The sequence below is a fragment of the Tachyglossus aculeatus genome, chromosome 14 (assembly GCF_015852505.1).
Source record: "Tachyglossus aculeatus isolate mTacAcu1 chromosome 14, mTacAcu1.pri, whole genome shotgun sequence".
In the NCBI taxonomy this organism is placed as follows: domain Eukaryota; kingdom Metazoa; phylum Chordata; class Mammalia; order Monotremata; family Tachyglossidae; genus Tachyglossus; species Tachyglossus aculeatus.
The window spans coordinates 39394963-39415565 of NC_052079.1; the positions used below are offsets into that span (position 1 = coordinate 39394963).

Here is a 20603-nt window from a genome sequence, read left to right on the forward strand (position 1 = left end):
GAGAGAGAGTTACACTCTGAATGCTGAAAGAAGGAAAGAAAAACATTTCTGGTTCTCTTCCATTTTGTTTTCTACAGGAAAAGGCGGCTGGAGCAGGCAAGCATGAAAGCCCAATCAGGCAGTCTCCTGGTCAGTCAAGACTCACGCAGACGAATTCAGTCTCATGGTCAAAAATACACATCTACACAAGGAAAATCAGGTATTTGCAGCCCGAATCCTGAGCAGAACTGATACTTATTATTGAAACATTTGCTATTATGCCATTGGGTTTTGTTTTGAGTAAAACCACTTGTTCTGTTTTTTCGTTTTAATTGGAGTTGGTTTTGTTCTATGCAGATGTCTCATGTATAATAGTTAAAAAGAGAAAACAATAGTGGGTGTGCTAGAACTGCTAACATGGCACCTTAATAGTTTATTAGTATCAATGATAAACCTCAGTCGCTGACTGAATTTCTCCAAACACAAGATACCTCTGATTTAAAATACCCCTGAATATCTGAGAGATTAGAAATATAAAAATGACCTCATTCTACACTTCCCTTTTCACACAGAAAATGGAGAGACAGAGAACAGAGAGGGAAAGAGAGACAAAAGGCCCACCATGATTCAGTGAGTTAATGTTAGCACAACATGGGTGTTACCTTAAATTTGGTGGCCTCAAATTTAACCTGCTCCTGTAACTGCTTCTACAAAGACTCCAATTTTACTCTTTTTCCAGCATTTATTCCATGGGTCCTACCTCCCTTATGGGTATACATATACATATAGTTATCTTTTGTATCCGAAGAACACATCATTGACAGTGAAATCCACCTTTGAATGTGTGTGAGGTTTAAAAAGATCACTGTCCCTTCTCTTATTGTGGTGTTAACCTTAATATATGCAGGGCCTGCAGCTTTTTTCTCTTTTGCCTTCTCTTTAGTTATTCATTCATTCAGTCATATTTAATGCATCGTAGTTAATGTTCATAAAGAAGGTGTTGGGAAAACAAAGGAGGTAGTGAAGGGTCCAAGTTGTTGAAGTCTTTGGCTTTGGCTAGATTGGTATTTTTAAGATAAGCCTTCGAGTACTTAAAGATGGTTCCAAAAAATCCCTAGTTTTGGTTTGGAAGCTAAAGGTTATCAATCAGTGGTATTTATTGAGTGCTTACTTTTTGCGGAGCACTGTACTAAGCTCTTGGGAGAATACGGTAACCTTGGTGTGGGCAGGGACGTGTCTACCAAATCTGTTGTATTGTACACTCCACCTTGGTTTTAAATGTCTAATTCAATCAGAGTAGGATTCATCTTGTCAAGGTATTCACAACGATGAATTTTTCAGTTACTGTGCGGTCATTCTTTCATTCTTGTTTACTTAGCACTTACTGTACTACCTCTTGGGAGAGTACAATACAACAATATTAACAATATAACAATAAGCAGACACATTCCCTGCCCACAGTGAGCGCACAGTCTAGAGGGCCACCATCCTTCCCTCCTTTAATTAGTATGAAAGTGTTTAAATGCAAGTTAGCTCAGCTCCCCAAACTAAACCAGTACCACAGAATGAAATCTAAAAAATTAGTTCTTATGCTTATGAGATTATTAACAAAAATGGAAAATTGACCCCTCATCTCTGGTGCTCACTCACTGCCATTAGCTACAACTCTGTGCGGTAGCTACAGTTGTTGAAGCTGTTCTGGGATGAGAGAACTAAATTTTTTTCCACCCTCTGCAAAGCTAAGTGGGCTCTTGTCTTTCACAAACTCATCTTTCATCCTGATTAAATACTGCATAAATTTGACGGTATGCCTTTTTTGTGCAGTTTCAGTAAGTCCATGTGATGACACTTTTATATCATCACCACCATGAATGGCATTTATTGAGTGCTTACTATGTGCAGAGCACTGTACGAAGCGCTCCAGGTTTATGCAGTTCAATGTACTCATTAGTGGAAGGAGCAACCTTTTGAAATAATATTCAAGAGCAATCCAACCTTCAAGACAGCGAGTACCAGAAATTCCTAAGATACTTAAACTAATTGAATTCCTTTTACCCCGCAGAGACAAGCACCTCTTCACAACCAGGGACATTTGGTCCTCCAGAAGCACAGGCTTTCAGAGATGCAAAGAGGGGGATAAGGGGCAGGGGGCTCAGACTTCAGGCCTCAGCTGTAGTGTGGCATGCAGCGGTGGTAGAATTGGCCACTTGGGAAGCACCTGACCTGCCCTATCATCACTGCAGATGCGTTCCGGGGCCAACTGGTCCAACCCTATTGTTATTATTAATAATCATATTAATTGAGCACTTACCGTATGCAAAGCGCTAAACGAAGCACTTGGGAGAGTGCAATATAACATCAGACACATTCCCTGCCCACAGTGAGCTCACGATTTGGAGGGGGAGACACACATTAATATAAATAAATGAATAGATCAATCAATTGCAGAGGGAGGATGAGTGAAGGAGCAAGTATGAGCCGTGCAGAACAGAGTGGGAGAAGAGGAGAGGAGGGCTCAGTCAGGGAAGGCTTCCCGGAGGAGCTGTGCCTTCAGATAATAATAATAATGATGGTATTTGTTAAGCGTTTACTATGTGCCAAGCACTGTTCAGCTGTGCCCTACAGAAACAGCATGGCCTAGTGGAAAGAGAACAGGCCTGAGAGGCAGGAAGACTGGATTCTAATCCCAGCCCTGCCACCTACCTCCTGTGTGACTTTGGGTAAGTCACTTGGCTTCTCTGCCTCAGTTACCTCATCTGTAAAATGAGGATTAAGACTGTAAACCCCACGTGGGACATGGACCGTGTCCAACCTGATTAGCTTGTATCTACCTCAGCACGTAGTACAGCGCCTGGCATAGCGTAAGTGCTTAAAAAAAACCACACCAACAAAAAACCCTAAAGAGGCCTTCTGGGCTCAGGGCAGATGGGAAAGCAGTATGGTCTAGAGGCAAGACCGTGGGCTTGGGAGTCAGAGGACATGGGTTCTAATCCCGGCTCCAACACTTTTCTGCCATGTGACCTTGGGCAAGTCACTTAACTCCTCTAGGCCTCAGTTACTCCATCTGTAGAATGGAGATTGACTGTGAGCCCCACGTGGGAAAACTTGATCACCTTGTGTCTATCCCAGTGCTTGGCACATAGTAAGCACTTAAATACTATTATTATCATTATTATTATTACTAGAGCTCTCCTAGGTGGGTTGGAGAAGCCTCTCCCTCCACAGGTTTGAACCCTCTGCATCCTAACCCTGTCCTTTTTTCCCCTGTCCTCCTGGTAGCAGTGGTAGGGCCGAGAGGGTACTTTGGAAGGGTTGGGTCTGCTCCTCCTCCCCTCCCCATCGCCCCTACTCCCTCCCTCTGCCCTACCCCCTTACCCTCCCCACGGCACTTGTGTATATTTGTACCTATTTATTATTCTATTTTATTAAGGATGTCTACGTAGCTATAATTCTATTTATTTTGAGGGCACTGATGCCCGTCTACTGGTTTGGTTTTGTTTTCTGCCTCCCCCTTCTAGATTGGGAGCCCGTTGTTGGGACCTCGTTCTTGCCTGTCCCGCCATCGACCCCAGGCCCACATCATCCCCCGGGCCTGGAATGCCCTCCTTCTGCCCATCCGCCAAGCTAGCTCTCTTCCTCCCTTCAAGGCCCTACTGAGAGCTCACCTCCTCCAGGAGGCCTTCCCACACTGATCCCCTTCCTTCCTCTCCCCCTCGTCCCCCTCTCCATCCCCCCATCTTACCTCCTTCCCTTCCCCACAGCACCTGTATATATGTATATATGTTTGTACATATTTATTACTCTGTTTATTTATTTATTTTACTTGTACATCTCTATTCTATTTATTTTATTTTGTTAGTATGTTTGGTTTTCTTCTCCGTCTCCCCCTTTTAGACTGTGAGCCCACTGTTGGGTAGGGACTGTCTCTATATGTTGCCAATTTGTACTTCCCAAGCGCTTAGTCCAGTGCTCCGCACACAGTAAGCGCTCAATAAATACGATTGATTGATTGATTGATAGGGACCGTCTCTGTATGTTGCCGAGTTGTACTTTCCAAGCGCTTGGTCCCGTGCTCTGCACACAGTAAGCGCCCAATCAATACGATTGAATGGCGGGGAAGGCCCCCCGCGCCTCCTCTAGAGGGCGCTGCTCCGCCGGCGGGGCCGCGTCCGCGGGCCGGTTGCCGGGAGACGGTCTCCATGGCAACCGTGTAACTGGTCCCCTCGCCCCGCCGGATGCTTCGCGGGATGGCGGCCCCGGGGGCTTCCCCGACGGCGACCCCGGCCTCGACCGAGCCGGGCCAGCGGGCGCCGCCGCCGCTTCCTCGGCCCGGAGCCCCCGGTCCCGCCGCCCGCTGCCCCCCCGGCGCCGCTTTTTACGGGCCCCTGGACGAGCAGAACCCGCTGCTGGCCTCCTGCTCGGCCCACTGCCGCCACCTGCTCGCCCTCCTCAGCACCGGGGGAACCGCCGCCGCCGTCGCCCGCCGCCAGCTGGCCCGCACGGGGTGACTGACCGGACACCGGAGAGGCCGGGGGAAGGGGCAGAAGAGGGGAGGGGGGAGGAAGGATGGAGAGAGAGGTGGGGAAGGGGGGGGGGAAGGGGAGCAGCGTGGCTCAGTGGAAAAGAGCACGGGCTTTGGAGTCAGAGGTCATGGGTTCAAATTCCGGCCGCTGTGTGACTCTGGGCAAGTCACTTCACTTCTCTGGGCCTCAGTTACCTCCTCTGTAAAATGGGGATGAAGACTGAGCCCCCCCCCATTGGGACAACCTGATCACCTGGTATCCTCCCCAGCGCTTAGAACGGTGCTTTGCACATAGCGCTTACTAAATGACATTGTTATTATTAAGGGGGAAAGAGGGGAGCGGGGATGGGAGAGGAAGGGGTAAGGGAGTAGGAGGGGTAAGGGAGAGAGAGGTGGGTAAGGGGGAGGAAAGGGGAGGGAGGGGAAGGGGGAGGAAGGGGGAAGGGGGAGCAGGAGCGCTTACTAAATGCCATTATTATTAAGGGGGAAGGAGGGGAAGGGGGAGGAAGGGGGAAGGGGGAGCAGGAGCGCTTACTAAATGCCATTATTATTAAGGGGGAAGGAGGGGAGGGGGGAAGGGAGAGGAAGGGGTAAGGGGGTAGGAGGGGTAAGGGAGAGAGAGGTGGGTAAGGGGGAGGAAAGAGGAGGGAGAGGAAGGGGGAGGAAGGGGGAGCAGGAGCGCTTACTAAATGCCATTATTATTATTAAGGGGGAAGGAGAGGAGGGGGGAAGGGAGAGGAAGGGGTAAGGGGGTAGGAGGGGAAGGGAGAGAGAGGTGGGTAAGGGGAAGGAAAGGGGAGGGAGGGGAAAGGGGAGGAAGAGGGAAGGGGGGAGCAGGAGCGCTTACTAAATGCCATTATTATTAAGGGGGAAGGAGGGGAGGGGGGAAGGGAGAGGAAGGGGTAAGGGGGTAGGAGGGGTAAGGGAGAGAGAGGTGGGTAAGGGGGAGGAAAGGGGAGGGAGGGGAAGGGGGAGGAAGGGGGAGCAGGAGCGCTTACTAAATGCCATTATTATTATTAAGGGGGAAGGAGAGGAGGGGGGAAGGGAGAGGAAGGGGTAAGGGGGTAGGAGGGGAAGGGAGAGAGAGGTGGGTAAGGAGGAGGAAAGGGGAGGGAGGGGAAAGGGGAGGAAGGGGGAAGGGGGAGCAGGAGCGCTTACTAAATGCCATTATTATTAAGGGGGAAGGAGGGGAGGGGGGAAGGGAGAGGAAGGGGTAAGGGGGTAGGAGGGGGAAGGGAGAGAGAGGTGGGTAAGGGGGAGGAAAGGGGAGGGAGGGGAAGGGGGAGGAAGGGGGAGCAGGAGCGCTTACTAAATGCCATTATTATTATTAAGGGGGAAGGAGAGGAGGGGGGAAGGGAGAGGAAGGGGTAAGGGGGTAGGAGGGGAAGGGAGAGAGAGGTGGGTAAGGGGAAGGAAAGGGGAGGGAGGGGAAAGGGGAGGAAGAGGGAAGGGGGAGCAGGAGCGCTTACTAAATGCCATTATTATTAAGGGGGAAGGAGGGGAGGGGGGAAGGGAGAGGAAGGGGTAAGGGGGTAGGAGGGGGAAGGGAGAGAGAGGTGGGTAAGGGGGAGGAAAGAGGAGGGAGAGGAAGGGGGAGGAAGAGGGAAGGGAGGAGCGGGAAGGGGGGTAAGCGGGGAGGTCCCTTATTATTTTGGATTTTCAGCTACCTTTCAATCCATCATCTGGTTTCTTGATTTTCATTAGAGCCACTTCTCTGTTTAATATCTGGACCAAGTTTGAGTCACGGCTGCCAGCTGCATATTACAATGAAAAACTACTTAAAGTTGGAGAGAGCCTGATGCAAATCAAAGTAAGTAATAGTTAGAGAATCTGAACAAAAGATGTGTGTGTGTGTGTGTGTGTGTGTTTATTGTGTGGGTGTGGTGGACTCACAGCAGGAAGTGCTGAATCATGTTCTCCCTAGATACAAAAGGGAGCCCAGAAGCACTTCCTCTTGTTTTTAGCTTCTTATGCTTGTTGGTTTCCTGCTTCACTCCCATATAATTTAGCTCCCAGGGTCCGGATTTGATGATTTCTAACTTTTCTGAACTCTTGTAATCAATCAATCAATAGCATTTATTGAGCACCTATTGTGTACAGAGCACCGCATGAAGTGCTTGGAAAAGTACGGTAGGATTAGTAGACATGGCCCTTGCCTTCATAGAGTTTACAGTCCTGTGGGGGAAATGCACACTAAAATAAGTTATAGGTTAGAGGAAATAATAGTCTACGTAAGTTACGTACATATGCCTACAGGTGTTTCTAAGAAAGTGCTTATAAGTGGCACCAAACAGTTCAAGTGGATATAATTTGAGGAGATGAGAGATTAATTGGAGAAGGCCTCTTGAAGAAGATTTCAGAAGTGCTTAGAAAATGGAAAGAAATGTGGATATGCAGGTTCATTCTGGGCAGGGAACCTGCCTGCTAATTCTGTTGTGTTGCACTCTCTCAAGCGCTTAGTACAGTGCTCTGTACATAATGAGCACTAGATGAAAACCATCGATTGAGAGAGCTGAGAATGAGGCACAGTGTGTTGTTTAGCTTCAGAGGAATGAAGAGTGCAAGCTGGGATTTGATGGGAGAAGAGAGTGGAAAGTCAGAAGGAGAGAGCTGAAAGCCTTAAAATCAGTGATGGAGAAGAGAGGAATTATATTTTTGAGTAATTATCCAGGCAGCAAATTAAAGTATGGACTGGGGAGGGGAGATACTGGAGGCTGAGAGGGGGAGCCGGTACAGTAATCAGCTGGAATATGACAAGCGCTTGGCCCAGTGTGGTGGCCATTTTGATGGAGAGGAAGAGTTGGTTTCTGGAAATGTTTTGGGTAGGAGCATGGTCTAGTGAAAAGAACATGGATTTGGAAGTCAGTAAACCTGGGTTCTAATCCCAGCTCCAGCACTTAACATCTCTGTTTGGGGCAGGGACTCTGTTGGACCTTATTACCTTGTAGTTACCCCAGTGCTTAAAACAGTACTTGACACATAGTAAGCAGTTAACAAATGCCATTAAAAAAATAGATGAAGAACCGATAGGCTTTGGTGACAGACTGAATCTGAGAGTTGAAAAAGAGGGAGGGTGTCAAGGTTTCAGGCTAGAGAGATGGGGAGGGTGATATTATTGCCGACTGTGATCGGCAAGTAGGAGAAGAGGATTTGGAAAGGAAGATGTTTTGCATAACTTTCTGATTTAGTAACTAGACTTGATTGAAATCAATCAACAGTATGTATTGAGTCCTACTGTGTGCAGAGAACCCTACCAAGAACTAGGGAGAATACATTAGAATTAGTAGACATGAACCCACCTTCAAGGAGCTTATGATCAAGGAGGGAAGACAGACACTAAAATATATTGTAGATTGGGAAAAAAGGGGATAATGGAGAAAGGAAATATAGATATGAGATGAATAACTGCTTAAATAGTAGGGTATATACTTTGAAAACTGAATGCTACAGAAACTAGCTGAAATGATGAAAAGTTTGAATAACTGAACAAAATTGGGTAAGTATCACTTGGACTACTTTATGCCTAACTTGGTTTGGCTACCACAGTTCTCCCCCCTCTTATTAGGACAGAATCAAAGTTTTAGCTCCCTGGGCCTTTTATGAGAATAAGTCATAAAGCGATAAAGAAAAGCGAAACTTTTTTTCCCCTCTGATGCAAAAGTTGTACTTTGTGTTTCAAACTGTACATCTAGTAGAATAAAATAATTTGAGAGCAAACATAGAATCATGAAACAAATTCATAAATTCATGTTAGAAAGTGGGTTGGCATTATTTCACATGTTCTCCCCTTGATCTTGGTAGATTTTATAACTCTGATCACTTTTTATTTAGCTGGGTAAATTACTTTTTATCTGGTACGTTTTTGACCCAGAGGAATAACCTTTTATACAGTTTTATGTAACTCCCATCAAATTCAGACGATGAATTAGTGTCACACGGTTCTTTGAGAAATTTGGAGTAGCTCATTATGAAAAATGCCATTTTCTTAAGGAAATTAATGTGACAGCTATTTTCTCCTGAAGAAATATAATTTTCAAGAAGGATTTTGAATGAATAATTTCTTAAAGCACCCTGGGGGATCGAGAGGCTCTTTTTAGCCTCAGTGGAGACGGGGACCTGAAAAGGTGCCGTAAAATTTGCCTGCTTCACCCAGTCGGCTTACAGAGAGACCTGTGACTGGAGCACCCTAGCCACACACACAAACAAAAGCAAACTGAAACCTACCTAATGAAAATAACAATTCCATTTGCCCGAGCATCAAGTTGTCGCACAACAACGAGAACCTCAGCATCCTATATGGAGAATGGTGTGAGTGGTACAAAGCTAAGTAGGGATGGAGTTGACCTCGCAGCCTTTAGAAGAACAAGATTTCCTAATGGCAGCTCATAGGAAGATGTGCTCTTGATGTGTCTCCTCTGATAAGTCCTCCCTCCTCTGAATGAAGTTTTGCAATAGTATTCCAGCCCTGCCAGACCTGCTCAGGGGCATGAGAGAGCATCTGGTGACCCTCAGCCTTTCTTCAAAGCAAAAATGCCATGCTAGAGTAATCAGTGCACTTGTTCCCCTGGCAACATTTTACACGAGTTACAGGAGACCTGGGTTCAAGTTTCGGCTCTGCCACTTTGCTGCTGTGTAACCTTGGACAAATCATCTAAATTCTCTGTGCCTCTGTGTTCTCAGCAGCAGCATTCATTCATTCATTCGTATTTATTGAGCGCTTACTGTGTGCAGCATGGCCTAGTGGATTGAGCATGGTTCTGGGAGCAAGAAGATCAGGGTTCTAATCCCACCTCCATCATTTATTTGCTGTGTGACCTTGGACAAATGACTTAACTTCTTTCTGCCTCAGTTACCTCATCTGTAAAATGGGGATTAAAACTGTGACACAGGAAGTGTCCAACCCGATTATCTTGTATCCACCCCAGTGCTTTGTACAGAGCCTGACACATAGTAAGCACTTAACGAATAACATTAAGAAAAGGTTATTTAACTTCCCTGTGCCTCCATTTTCTCATCGGTAAAATGGGGAAAAATACCTGTTTTCCCTCTTCTATAGACTGAGACACCCATTAGGGACTGAGGGACTGTGGAGCTGATTGTATTTTTTTTAAATTTAATTTTTAAATTTTTTATAAAATTTAATTTAAGCGCTTATTAGGTACCAGGCACTGTACTAAGTCATGGTTACAAGTAATCAGGTTGGACACACTCCAGTCCCACGTGAGGATCACAGTCTAAATCCTCATTTTCAGATGAGAAAGCTGAGGCACAGAGAAGTGAAGCAACTTGCCCCGGGTCCCATAACAGACAAGTGGCCGTGTCTGGATTAGAATCCAGGTCCTTCTGATTCCCAGGCCTGTGTTGCATCCATTAGGCACCACTGCTCTGAAACAATGCAGAGCATGACACACTGAAGCACTTAACAAGTACCATTATTATTAATAATCCAACTGATGCGCCCCAGTAGCCTTCTCTGAGGCTCCGTGAGGTCCAGGAACTGTCAGGTTGCAGCAGAAAGCAAGGAGGGAAAAGGCAGTGGAGACCCTCATCCCCTTGGCCTCGGCTCTTGCTCTGAACTAAAAGAGCTGTTGCTTCCACTGCTGCTGCTACTACCGTCCAGGCTTCCTGGGTTCTGGAGTCACTTTTCAGGAGATTCCCCCTGTACATCTTCTAAAGCTGTACCAACTACATGGCATATTAAACATCCATGGTAAGACCTGATCACAGATGAGGAATTTTGTCAGTTCCCCAACACTAAAGCTAAGTTAGAATTGACTTTTTTCCTCAACTGTCACGTGTTGAGAATGGGTGAGAGCAGGATACTGAAGGAGTTGTGGTCTCGTGAAGCAAAATGGGGGACTAATCAGGGAGCACAGAAGAAATATTTTGTAAAAGAAAATGAAGCAAACAGAAGTTATGTAACTACTACAGAGCTTAGTGCAGTACTCGGGACAACGTAAGCACGTAACAAATACCACTGTTCTTATTATTTGACTACTGTAGGGAAACAGAAGCGGAAAACAATTTAGCTTGGCACACAGTGATTAGGAATGGGTTGCCTTGCTGAGCAGAGATCCTGAGAAGCTTGTGAATCAAAGAAGTAGTAAAAATGATGCAAGGCACTGAGGGTAAAAAGTACGCTATTGTGGCAAGAGACAGTCTTGGTGTGCGCATGACGTAAAAGAGGTCATTGGAGCAGTTTTAATTTTTGGAAGCATCAACAGTTTAATTTGCCAGTGTTGGAATTCTTGGTTGTTTAATTTTAGATAGCTTGTCGCTTTCCCTCAAACTCAGCATAAGCCCTTAATCATTGAAAATTCTGTCCCATCTTGTGCTGAAACGAAGACCGTTCCAGGTGGAAAAGCCCAAATTGCCTCCAATCTGGGGTGAATGAAGCCATTTACTTGTACCCTAACCACACTGCCTGACATTTTTGGGTTTTTCTTCTCTTAGTGAATTGTTCATTTACACAAAGATGTTGTTGTGCTCAATTGAAAATGTTATTGAAGAACTAATCTGTTCTCTTTTTTTTTATTACAGGAATATAAGCTAGCCCTAACACAGTGTTATGGAAGATATCTTCAGCAGTTCAATGCTATGACTTTTGATGAGAGAAAAGCAGATGTGGATGAGTTTAAAGCCATCTATTTTCCAGAAGGTTTGGCACATAAAAGTGTTAGCATGACAGTAAGTGTAAAATAGTAAAAAAGAGGCAACTTTTATAAATGTTTCCTGTCAAACACCAGATGAACTTCAAAATTCTTTCACTTCCGGTGTCTTTGTGAGGCACGTATGGAGGCCGAGGTGTAATGATAATAATAATAATAATAATTGAGGTATTTAAGTTGTTACTATGTGCCAAGCACTGTACTAACCATTTGGGTGGATACAAGATAATCAGCTTTCCCAGGGGGCTCATATTCTAAGTAGGAGGGAAAGCAGTTATTGAATCATTTTGGAGATGAGGGAGCTGAGTCACAGAAACATTACATTGCCCAAGGTCACACAGCAGGGAAGTGACAGGGCTGGGTTTAACCCCAGGTTCTCGGACTCCCAAGTCTGAGCTCTTTCCACTAGGCTACACTGCTTCTCCGAGGGCCAGGTATAAAGTACATGGCCGACTGTAGACTTTGCTCACGAAAGTTAGCACGGGTATTTAGGCAAAGCTTAAAACCGTCCCTGACCTAGCTGATTTCTCCTCTGCGGCAATGTGTTTGTCCTCAAAGCACTGAATGGGACCTTTCCTGGGGCAGCAAACTCCCAAGCCCTGATGTCCTGGAGCAGGTCCTTAGAGTGGCCATCGGGATCCTGTCTTTGTGCTTTCCCTCTAGCCCCTTCAGGAACATCCTCTCAGTGCTGAGTTTTCATAAGAGATGACTTTGGGAATCTTTTTATCATCTGTCCATGTTAGGTGACCATACCACTGCAGCTGAGCTCTGATTATCATCACCTCAGTACCTATGATCCCACAACATTGCCAGTCTTGGTGTTGCAAGTGAAATTCGTCATTTTATCCTCCTCTGTCCACCCAAGGCAACACAGATGGAATTCGTGGAGGTGTTCTTTTTGTATCATTATATTGTCTGTGCCTTACAGCTTTGTAAGTATGGCAGTCAGCCTGGTAAATGTCCATTTTTTCTTGGGGCTGACTTCCTTTCCAAAGCCTATGTTCTAGATTTCCATCATCAATAACAGCACTTTCTGAAAGTACCCTGCCCAAGCTGTACAAGTTTTCAGTGGCTTTAAGCTACACGGATTGATGACAGTGATAACACCGGAACAGAAGCTGTGATTTTGGGCTGTGGTTGAATCAATCAATCGATCTCTAACATACAATCACTCACATTTGTTGAGTGCTCGTGTGCAGATACACCATAAGTCGTTGAAGTGTGACTTCAGTCTTTTCTAGACTGATTGTCAACGCAGAGCATTTAGCCATTCTTGTAGAACATTCACTGTGCACTTGTATGTCATGAATCATCTAAGTAGAAGCTCACAAGTGCAAATCAGTGCCACATTTGTCTTTCCACAGAGTCGCTGCACTAGGCGTTACTGCATGTAGACCCCACATTCTATGGCATTGAATGCATCATTCAACAGCCTGTGAACACGAGAAGTGGACTGGCCTAGTTGATAGAACAGGGGCCTGGGAATCAGAAGGACCCGGCTCTGCTACTCGTCTGTTGAATAATAATGATGGCATTTGTTAAGTGCTTACTATGTGCAAAGCACCATTCAAAGCGCTGGGGGGGATACAAGGTTATCAGGTTGTCCCACGTGGGGCTCACAATCTTAATCCCCATTTTACAGATGAGGGCTCAGAGAAGTTAAATGACTTGCCCAAGGTCACACAACAGACATGTGGCAGAGACGGGATTAGAACCCACGACCTCTGACTCCCAAGCCCGTGCTCTTTCCACTGAGCCACGCTGCTTCTCATGACCTTAGGCCAGTCATTTTTCTTTATGCCTCAGTTTCCTTATCTGAAAAAATGGAGATTAAGACCGTGAGCCCCATGAGGGACGTGGCCTGTATCTGACCTGATTAGGTTGTAACTACCCCTAGCCTGGCTTATTGTAAGCGCTTAACACATACCATGAAAAAATTGTAGTGAAAAACATTGGTGTGAGAACACAGACCTGCTTGTTGCATTTGTGACAGCAAAACATGTCAAAAAGCAGCTTTAACCCAGAACCCAAGCCACCCAAACCGTTTTGTCGATGCCATGCCTGGCCAGCTCTGAGGTGATGTTCAGTCTGCCACATGAGACAGTTGTCACTGTCCGACACTCTCAGGGAAAACATTCCAGGAAGCAACAATCAGATGGTTCCTCTTTATTTTTCATTCTCTGCTTTAGCAACAAACTATTCCCTTTTGTACTTGATTTGGTAAGCTTCATTTCTTTGTGAAAACTAATCACCTGAATGTGTCATTTTTGAAAACTAGTATATTTCTCATAATAATAATAATAATGGCATTTATTAAGCGCTTACTATGTGCAAAGCACTTATATGAATATCCATTTAATTAGGTATCGATGATTCATAATTAGGTTCTTATGGTACTGAAAATTGCTTCATAATAGAAAATGAGATTGATTTGTCACTTAATCTTTCCCTTTGTATTTCAGTTTCAAGCTTTGCAAGGAAGAAGTATTTGCTCTTTCCACATGGTCTGTGCCAATGACATAAACCTTCAGAATGAAGAATCTGTAAGACAGAGCTTGAATATATTGTCTTCTTTACGACTTACCATGCAGGTGGCATTACCTCAGGAACATCTTTGTTGGATTGTCTACAACGGTATGGTACTATAGACTTTTTTCCACACCTATCTTTTAGAAGGCAATTGCCCTTGCATTATTATAATTAAAATAAATGATCCGTAAGGGCTTTTTTACCCAGACTCACGTGCAGATGATCTGTGAGTTTGGCGCTGTCTTGCCAATTAACATTGCACAAGGAGTAGCAATATAGTTTGTCTCTTGCAGTCAACACCCTCCAAAGGGAACAGATGTGTAGCAGGACTGACCAGGGTCCGGATGCTATCTCTGCACAAGCCCTTGGTGATTATAGCTGAAATAGTATAAATATAGGTAGATGTCCAAATTCAATGTTTAATCAATAATCTAACTGGCACCAATATGAGCAGAGAGCCAAAAGAAGATTCCCAAATTAAGATTTCCAGCTGTAATACTGGGGATTAATAAAAAGCCACAGAGTGCTTTTTAACATTGTCTTGGGACCGGATTTTGCAATCTCAAGGCCACCTGAAGTCTAAAAGACTTCTGCTTCCTCTGTCAACGGAACATCCTCAGAGGCAGATTGTGGCTCCGGAGATCCTGGAACAGTGTAATAATCCTGAGGGTTCCATATACATTGAAGCATATGTTATGTTATCTTCTAAAAGCACATATATGCCTCTAGCACTCTTCCCCAGTACTGGTGGTGATATACGAAGACTAGTTGCCGCTGTGGGGTAAGAGTGAGGAGGGTGCTGCGAAGAACGTATTTATTACTCTATTTATTTATTTATTTTACTTGTACATATCTATTCTATTTATTTTATTTTGTTAGTATGTTTGGTTTTGTTCTCTGTCTCCCCCTTTTAGACTGTGAGTCCACTGTTGGGTAGGGACTGTCTCTATATGTTGCCAACTTGTACTTCCCAAGCGCTTAGTGCAGTGCTCTGCACACAGTAAGCGCTCAATAAATACGATTGATTGATTGATTGAGGGCGCTGCGAAGGACATATTTATTACTCTACTTATTTATTTATTTTACTTGTACATATCTATTCTATTTATTTTATTTTGTTAGTATGTTTGGTTTTGTTCTCTATCTCCCCCTTTTAGACTGTGAGCCCACTGTTGGGTAGGGACTGTCTCTATATGTTGCCAACTTGTACTTCCCAAGCGCTTGGTGCAGTGCTCTGCACACAGTAAGCGCTCAATAAATACGATTGATTGATTGACATACCTGGGGCTTAAGGACCAGACGGTTGATCTTTTTGTTCAAGAATTAAAATGGCCCCATTCACCCTGAAAGCGTGCAATTCCAGTAGAGAAATAGTTTTCATGTTTTCAGGTGGTACAATCAATCTTTTCCATCTGAAAAATGGTATTTTACATAAAATGGCTCTTCTTGAAAACTTTAAAATGAGAAAGGCAGGAGACGTGCACTCAATATGGGTCACTCATTAGGTTAACTAAGATTTTAAAAAAGGAGCCAGATTCCCCTCCAGTGCTAGTTCAGAGAACATTTTCACTTTTTGTCTTCCCCCAGTAAAAATAAAAATAACACTACTGTTTTTATATAATTATTTTAGAGGAGATTTTAAAAATTGTTTTTATAATCATCACTTGATAGCTAGATGTAAATACTCGATTGCTGTTAAACCAAACACTTGATGTTAAAATATTAAACATTATTTTTTATCTTAATGTTTCCACAAAAACTTATGAAGGGATGAATGCTGGAAAATGCAGATAAAAAAATCTAAAGTAATTTATGTCTCCTTGTAAATATTATTATTCAGTTTAACTTATTTCATTTGATTTGCTATGCTGGAGATTTTCAAACAAATTGAACTTATTTATAAACTTATTTGAATTCCTAAAACCCCAGTTTATTTAGCCTGTGTGCCTAAAAATATAATCACTCTTATGTAGACAAAAATAACATTAACATATTTGAGGCATGTATAAAATTATTTAATTGGATCAGGATATCCCAAAAACTGAAATTCAGGACTATTGTTGTTTTCCCTCTTGCTTTCTATAATGTTACAACTTGTAGCCTTTTTTGGGGAAAACTCAATTTGAAGGCCATCAGAGATTTTTAAATGTCATCATTTGATTTTAATTTGTGATTATTTTTTTCCCTCCATACAGGTACAATTCACATATACACTATATGCAGGAAATTGATGAGTATCGGTCAATCTAAAAAGGTATGGCATGGCATAAATAATGAAATATTTTCTCTTTAGTCATATCCTCCATTCAGTTTGTTTTAAAGGAAATTAAATTTTTACTCTAAGAGGACATGTTTGTGAATTTTGCATAGTTTTAGTTTCAAATTCTTAAAAAAATTCTGTTCATCAATAATGATAGCATAACAAATGTCATTCATTCATTCATACATATTTATTGAGTGCTTACTGTGTGCAGAGCACTGTACTAAGCGCTTGGGAAGTACAAGTCGGCAACATATAGAGCCGTCCCTACCCAACAACGGGCTCACAGTCTAGAAGATGAAGGGCTAGTGGAAGGAGAAGAGAATGTTTCTGTTATATTGTTATATTGCACTCTCCCAAACACTTAGTACAGTGCTCTGCACATGGTAAGCACTCAATAAATACGATTGACCGACTAACAAAAGAATACTCACCTTTTCCCCTCTTAAAAAAGCTGATAACAGTGTTTTCAAATCTCCTGTTGCTGGACCTTACAAGCAGGCCAAAATCAATATTTATGTTCTTAGCATAAATTAGTAGGGGTTTTTGAGCTGGTGGAGTCATCACTAGGAGATATATTTTTATCACTGGTCGGTAGGATCTACAGATAAGCATTACTTTCTTCAGCACAGGTGAACAAATAATAAACATTTTTGTAGACAAGTAATGTATTTCTCCAGTGTATTTCTTGGTAAACTCTAGAGCTGAGTTGTCCTAACCAGGTACTTTAGAATCTGAGGTCTCTATCTTGGCATTTGGAGAGGGCTTTGAACATTTCTCCTTCTCTAAATAAGTGCACGTTGGATGGCAATAGTTGTTTGAACAACTGTTGCCATCAAACACACACTTGCCAAAAAATTTTGTTGTGAACATTTGCAGAACAGTATCTCAGGAGGTTGACATGTAACTGCTGTTAGCATTTTGGTCTTCAAGAGATAGGCTTGTACCCTCAATCATTGTTCTACACATCAGAACGGTGGCCAGGAATTGAAATTATATCCCCAGTGAGACCACGTTCAAGTTGTTCTTGGCATCTGAAAGATAGCCACTGCCTATCCAACTGCATGAACAACCATATTGCAAAAGCGCCAGCATCAAGAACATAGGAATTGTTTTTTCAAACGGTATCAACAAATGACAGAGCATATTAAGAATAGACCTAACCTCTTGGGCGTCAGGAGAAGAGCAGCAAAAGCATTTGCATACAAAATGGCTAGCATAGATCGTGTGGACTCTGACAGCATGATGCTCTGCATTTGTTCCTTCAAATTAAGCTCTGTCACAACAGTTCCTTTATCAGCTCTTTATCAGCCCTTTAATCACTAATTAAAATGCAGGAGACATATAAAAGCTGACCTAAAGATTATTCCAGTGACTCTATATTCAATTGTAGAGGCGTTCCCAGAATAAATCACAAACTCTTGTTCCACTGCCATAGCAAAAGCCTTTGCCTTAAAGGAATTGCTTAACAAGGTTTATTCCAGAACCTGGCTGCCCAAACCACAAGGACAGAGATGTCTTTGGTAACAACTGTCTGTTACCTTTCAGTCAGTGGTACTTCATTCATTCAGTCATATTTATTGAGCGATTATTGTGTGCAGAGCACTGTACTAAGCGCTTGGGAAGTACAAGTTGTCAACACTATAGAGATGGTCCCTACCCAACAATGGGCTCACGGTCTAGAAGTGGGAGACAGACAACAAAACAAAACATTTAGACAGGTGCCTGGAAGAGTACAATACAGCAGAGTTAGTAGACACTATAGTTTTATGCTTTTTAACATAGTGAGAATTTTAGCACTATTTTAAGGTTATTTTAAGATATTTTCTTGTTTGTACAACATTGTCAGTCATTCTCTGCCTCTTGAAGAATTTCTGTAGAAAGATAATCCGGGCAGCAGAGTGAAGTATAGACTGAAGTGGGGAGACACAGGAGGTTGGGAGATCAGAAAGGATGCTGATGCAGTAATCCATTTGGGATAGGATGAGTGACTGTACTAACAAGGTAGCGGTTTGGATGGAGCGGAAAGGATGGATCTTGGCAATGTTGTGAAGGTGAGACTGGCAAGTTTTGGTGACTGATTGGATGTGTGGGGTGAATGGGAGAGCGGAGTCAAGGATGACACTGAGGTGGCGGGCATTTGAGATGGGAAGGATGGCAGTGATGGGAAAGTCAGGGAGAGGACAGGGTTTGGGGAAGGAAGATTAGGAGCTCAAGTCTTGGACATGTTGAGTTTTAGGTGGTGGGAGGACATCCAGGTGGAGATGTCCTGAAAGTGGTTAGTCCACTACCAATATAAAATCACTCAATTTAATACTTCCAGTCCAAAATATCTTTGGATTGATTTTGTAACCATTTGCTAAATGCAATATAAGCTAATGTAAGTGGTGCTTTCCTGACACCTTGTGGCTGACTGTGTTAAGGCTCTATTCCATTTAAAATGCTTCAAATCACCTTTTTCTGAATTCAGTCAGTAGGTATTTTTTGAGCACTTACTGTGTGCAGAGCACTATACTAATTGCTTGGGAGAGTATAGTATTATAGATTTGGTAGTCAAGTTCTCTGCCCACAAGGAGTTTACCATCTAGAGGGAATTTGCCGTTTAGATGGAAGTTTCCTTTAAGGACAGAAAGACAAAAGGCAGTTATGAGATTTGTATTATTTTGAAATGGTTTCATAACTGGAAACCTGTAATTTCAACCTCAGAATTTAAATTGGCTGTTGTTTGGACCTGGACTTTCAAATCACATCCAGAAGAACGATAGATTCTAAACTCCATTTAGGCCTCGACATTTTTGTGCTTATGGTTCAGCCTTGACTGTTTGTTCTTTCAATAAGGATTTTTATAATAGCATATATGGTAGAGGGGAGGGATGTCTCCATTTTAACCTTAAGAAGCAGCATGGGAGTCAAGGACCTGGGCTCTAATCCAGGCTCTAGCACTTGTCGGCTGCGTGACCTTGAGCAAGTCATTTAACTTCCCTGTGCCCCCGTTCCCTAATCTGTAAAATGGGGATTATGACGATGAGTCCAAAGTGGGAAGTGGAGTGTATCCAACCTGATTAGCTTGTACCTTCCCCAGCACGTGGTAGTGTGCCAGACAAATAGTAAGCACTGAATAAATACCGTAAAGCAAACAAACAAACAAACCAAAGCCTTGCAGACTCCTCTCAATCCTTCTCCTTAGTGGCACTTTTTCTTCACTCCAGGCCCACTCCACTTTGTCCTTCTCTTGTCCCTGATCCTCTGCCACTGTCTTCTCCAGATCAACCCAACAATCCTCATCACAACCTCCAAGTGTTCTCACCACCTTTAACAGCTGTGGCCTGAAAGAACTGCGGTGTCACTAGAGAAGGCAACATTGCCTTTTGGAAAGAGCAGAGATCTTAGAGTCAGCAGACTAGAAGTCCCAGCTATGCCACTTCCTACGTGTGACTTGGAGCTTCAGTTTCCTCATGTGTAAAATATGGATAGAATTCTTGTTCTTCCCCCTGTTAGGCTGCAAGCCCCATGTCAGGCATGGACTGTATTCGATCTGCTTACTTTGTATCTGCCCTAGTACTTAGCATATAGTAAGCACTTAAAAAATTAATACCATTATTGTTTTTTTAGGGGTGTGGGAGGTGATTTTTGAAAGTTACTGTTCAGCTGAGCAATCGATCATATTTATTGAGTGCTAATTGTGTGCAGAGTACTGATTTAAGATCTTGGGTGAGTACAATATAACCTGTTCCCTGCCCACTACGAGCTTGAAGTCTAGAGTAATGACCTCTTCTCCCAGTAAGACTATTTAAAATTGTGAATTGTTTTCGGTTTCTTACAGGCCCTTGAATATCTATTATGGTCTAGTATTTGTATGGAATCTTCTATTCCACTTTTGTCGGTTAATTATCTAACGTGGAGGACTGTCCTTTACACTGCCGTTTGCCAGTGCTATTTTGATTGCCAAGAAGGTCTCCAAGGAGAGGTAATGTATTTATCACTGCTTAGTTTAGATAAACACAAGGCATGGAGAGAGAACTTTTTAATTTCTCCCTTCAGATGTCCAATTAGAATTCGTGTTATACACTTTTCTTAGGTCTTTATGCTGGACTCTCTAATTCGGCCATCTAATCTGCCCTGTGGCCATCTTTGAGTCTCTCATGCAGCTCATTCCTTCTCGTGTCTGTTGTTTCACTTTCCTTCTGCCTCTTTGGTCTCCCACTTTGAGTCAGAAGCTTTTGCTTTTAATGAGGTTGAAATTGAGGTTGCTTAGCTACGTAACTCCAAAACTGGGCCAGAATGATCCACCTTGAATTTGGAACTATCAGAAGTTCTTGATTCTGGCCCCACTGTAAACAGAGGAGCCACTACCCTCCCAAAATGTCCTAATAGCTTTTGGGAAGTGTAGCCAAAACCAGCCCTTCCGCACAATGGGGGTTTTTAGTGGGCCCTCCCTTTCTTAGGATCCTACCATCCATTTCAAAAGAATTTAAAACACCATATTTCCATGGTGACCTCGCTCTCTAGTACATCCTTCTTTCTAAATGATTCTGTCGCTGCCTCTCATTTTCCTGACTTCTCCCCGCTATTATCGGCCCCTGTTCCCACTTCATGGATTGTATCTGCAGAAAATGCTCGTGATCGTTGCCTCCACCAATTTTAT

At 43.4% G+C, this 20603-nt stretch overlaps 1 protein-coding gene across 1 annotated transcript in view; it reads left to right on the forward strand.

The window, feature by feature from the left end:
- The first annotated feature begins 4226 nt into the window (after positions 1–4226).
- The window catches only part of CFAP54 (cilia and flagella associated protein 54), a 186264-nt gene continuing 169887 nt past the window's right edge, over positions 4227–20603 (forward strand). Inside the window, exons 1-6 of the mRNA XM_038756067.1 lie at positions 4227–4483; positions 6206–6311; positions 11042–11188; positions 13632–13803; positions 15894–15952; positions 19782–19925. Coding sequence (XP_038611995.1) covers positions 4227–4483; positions 6206–6311; positions 11042–11188; positions 13632–13803; positions 15894–15952; positions 19782–19925 — 885 coding nt within the window. The remainder of the gene's footprint in view (positions 4484–6205; positions 6312–11041; positions 11189–13631; positions 13804–15893; positions 15953–19781; positions 19926–20603) is intronic.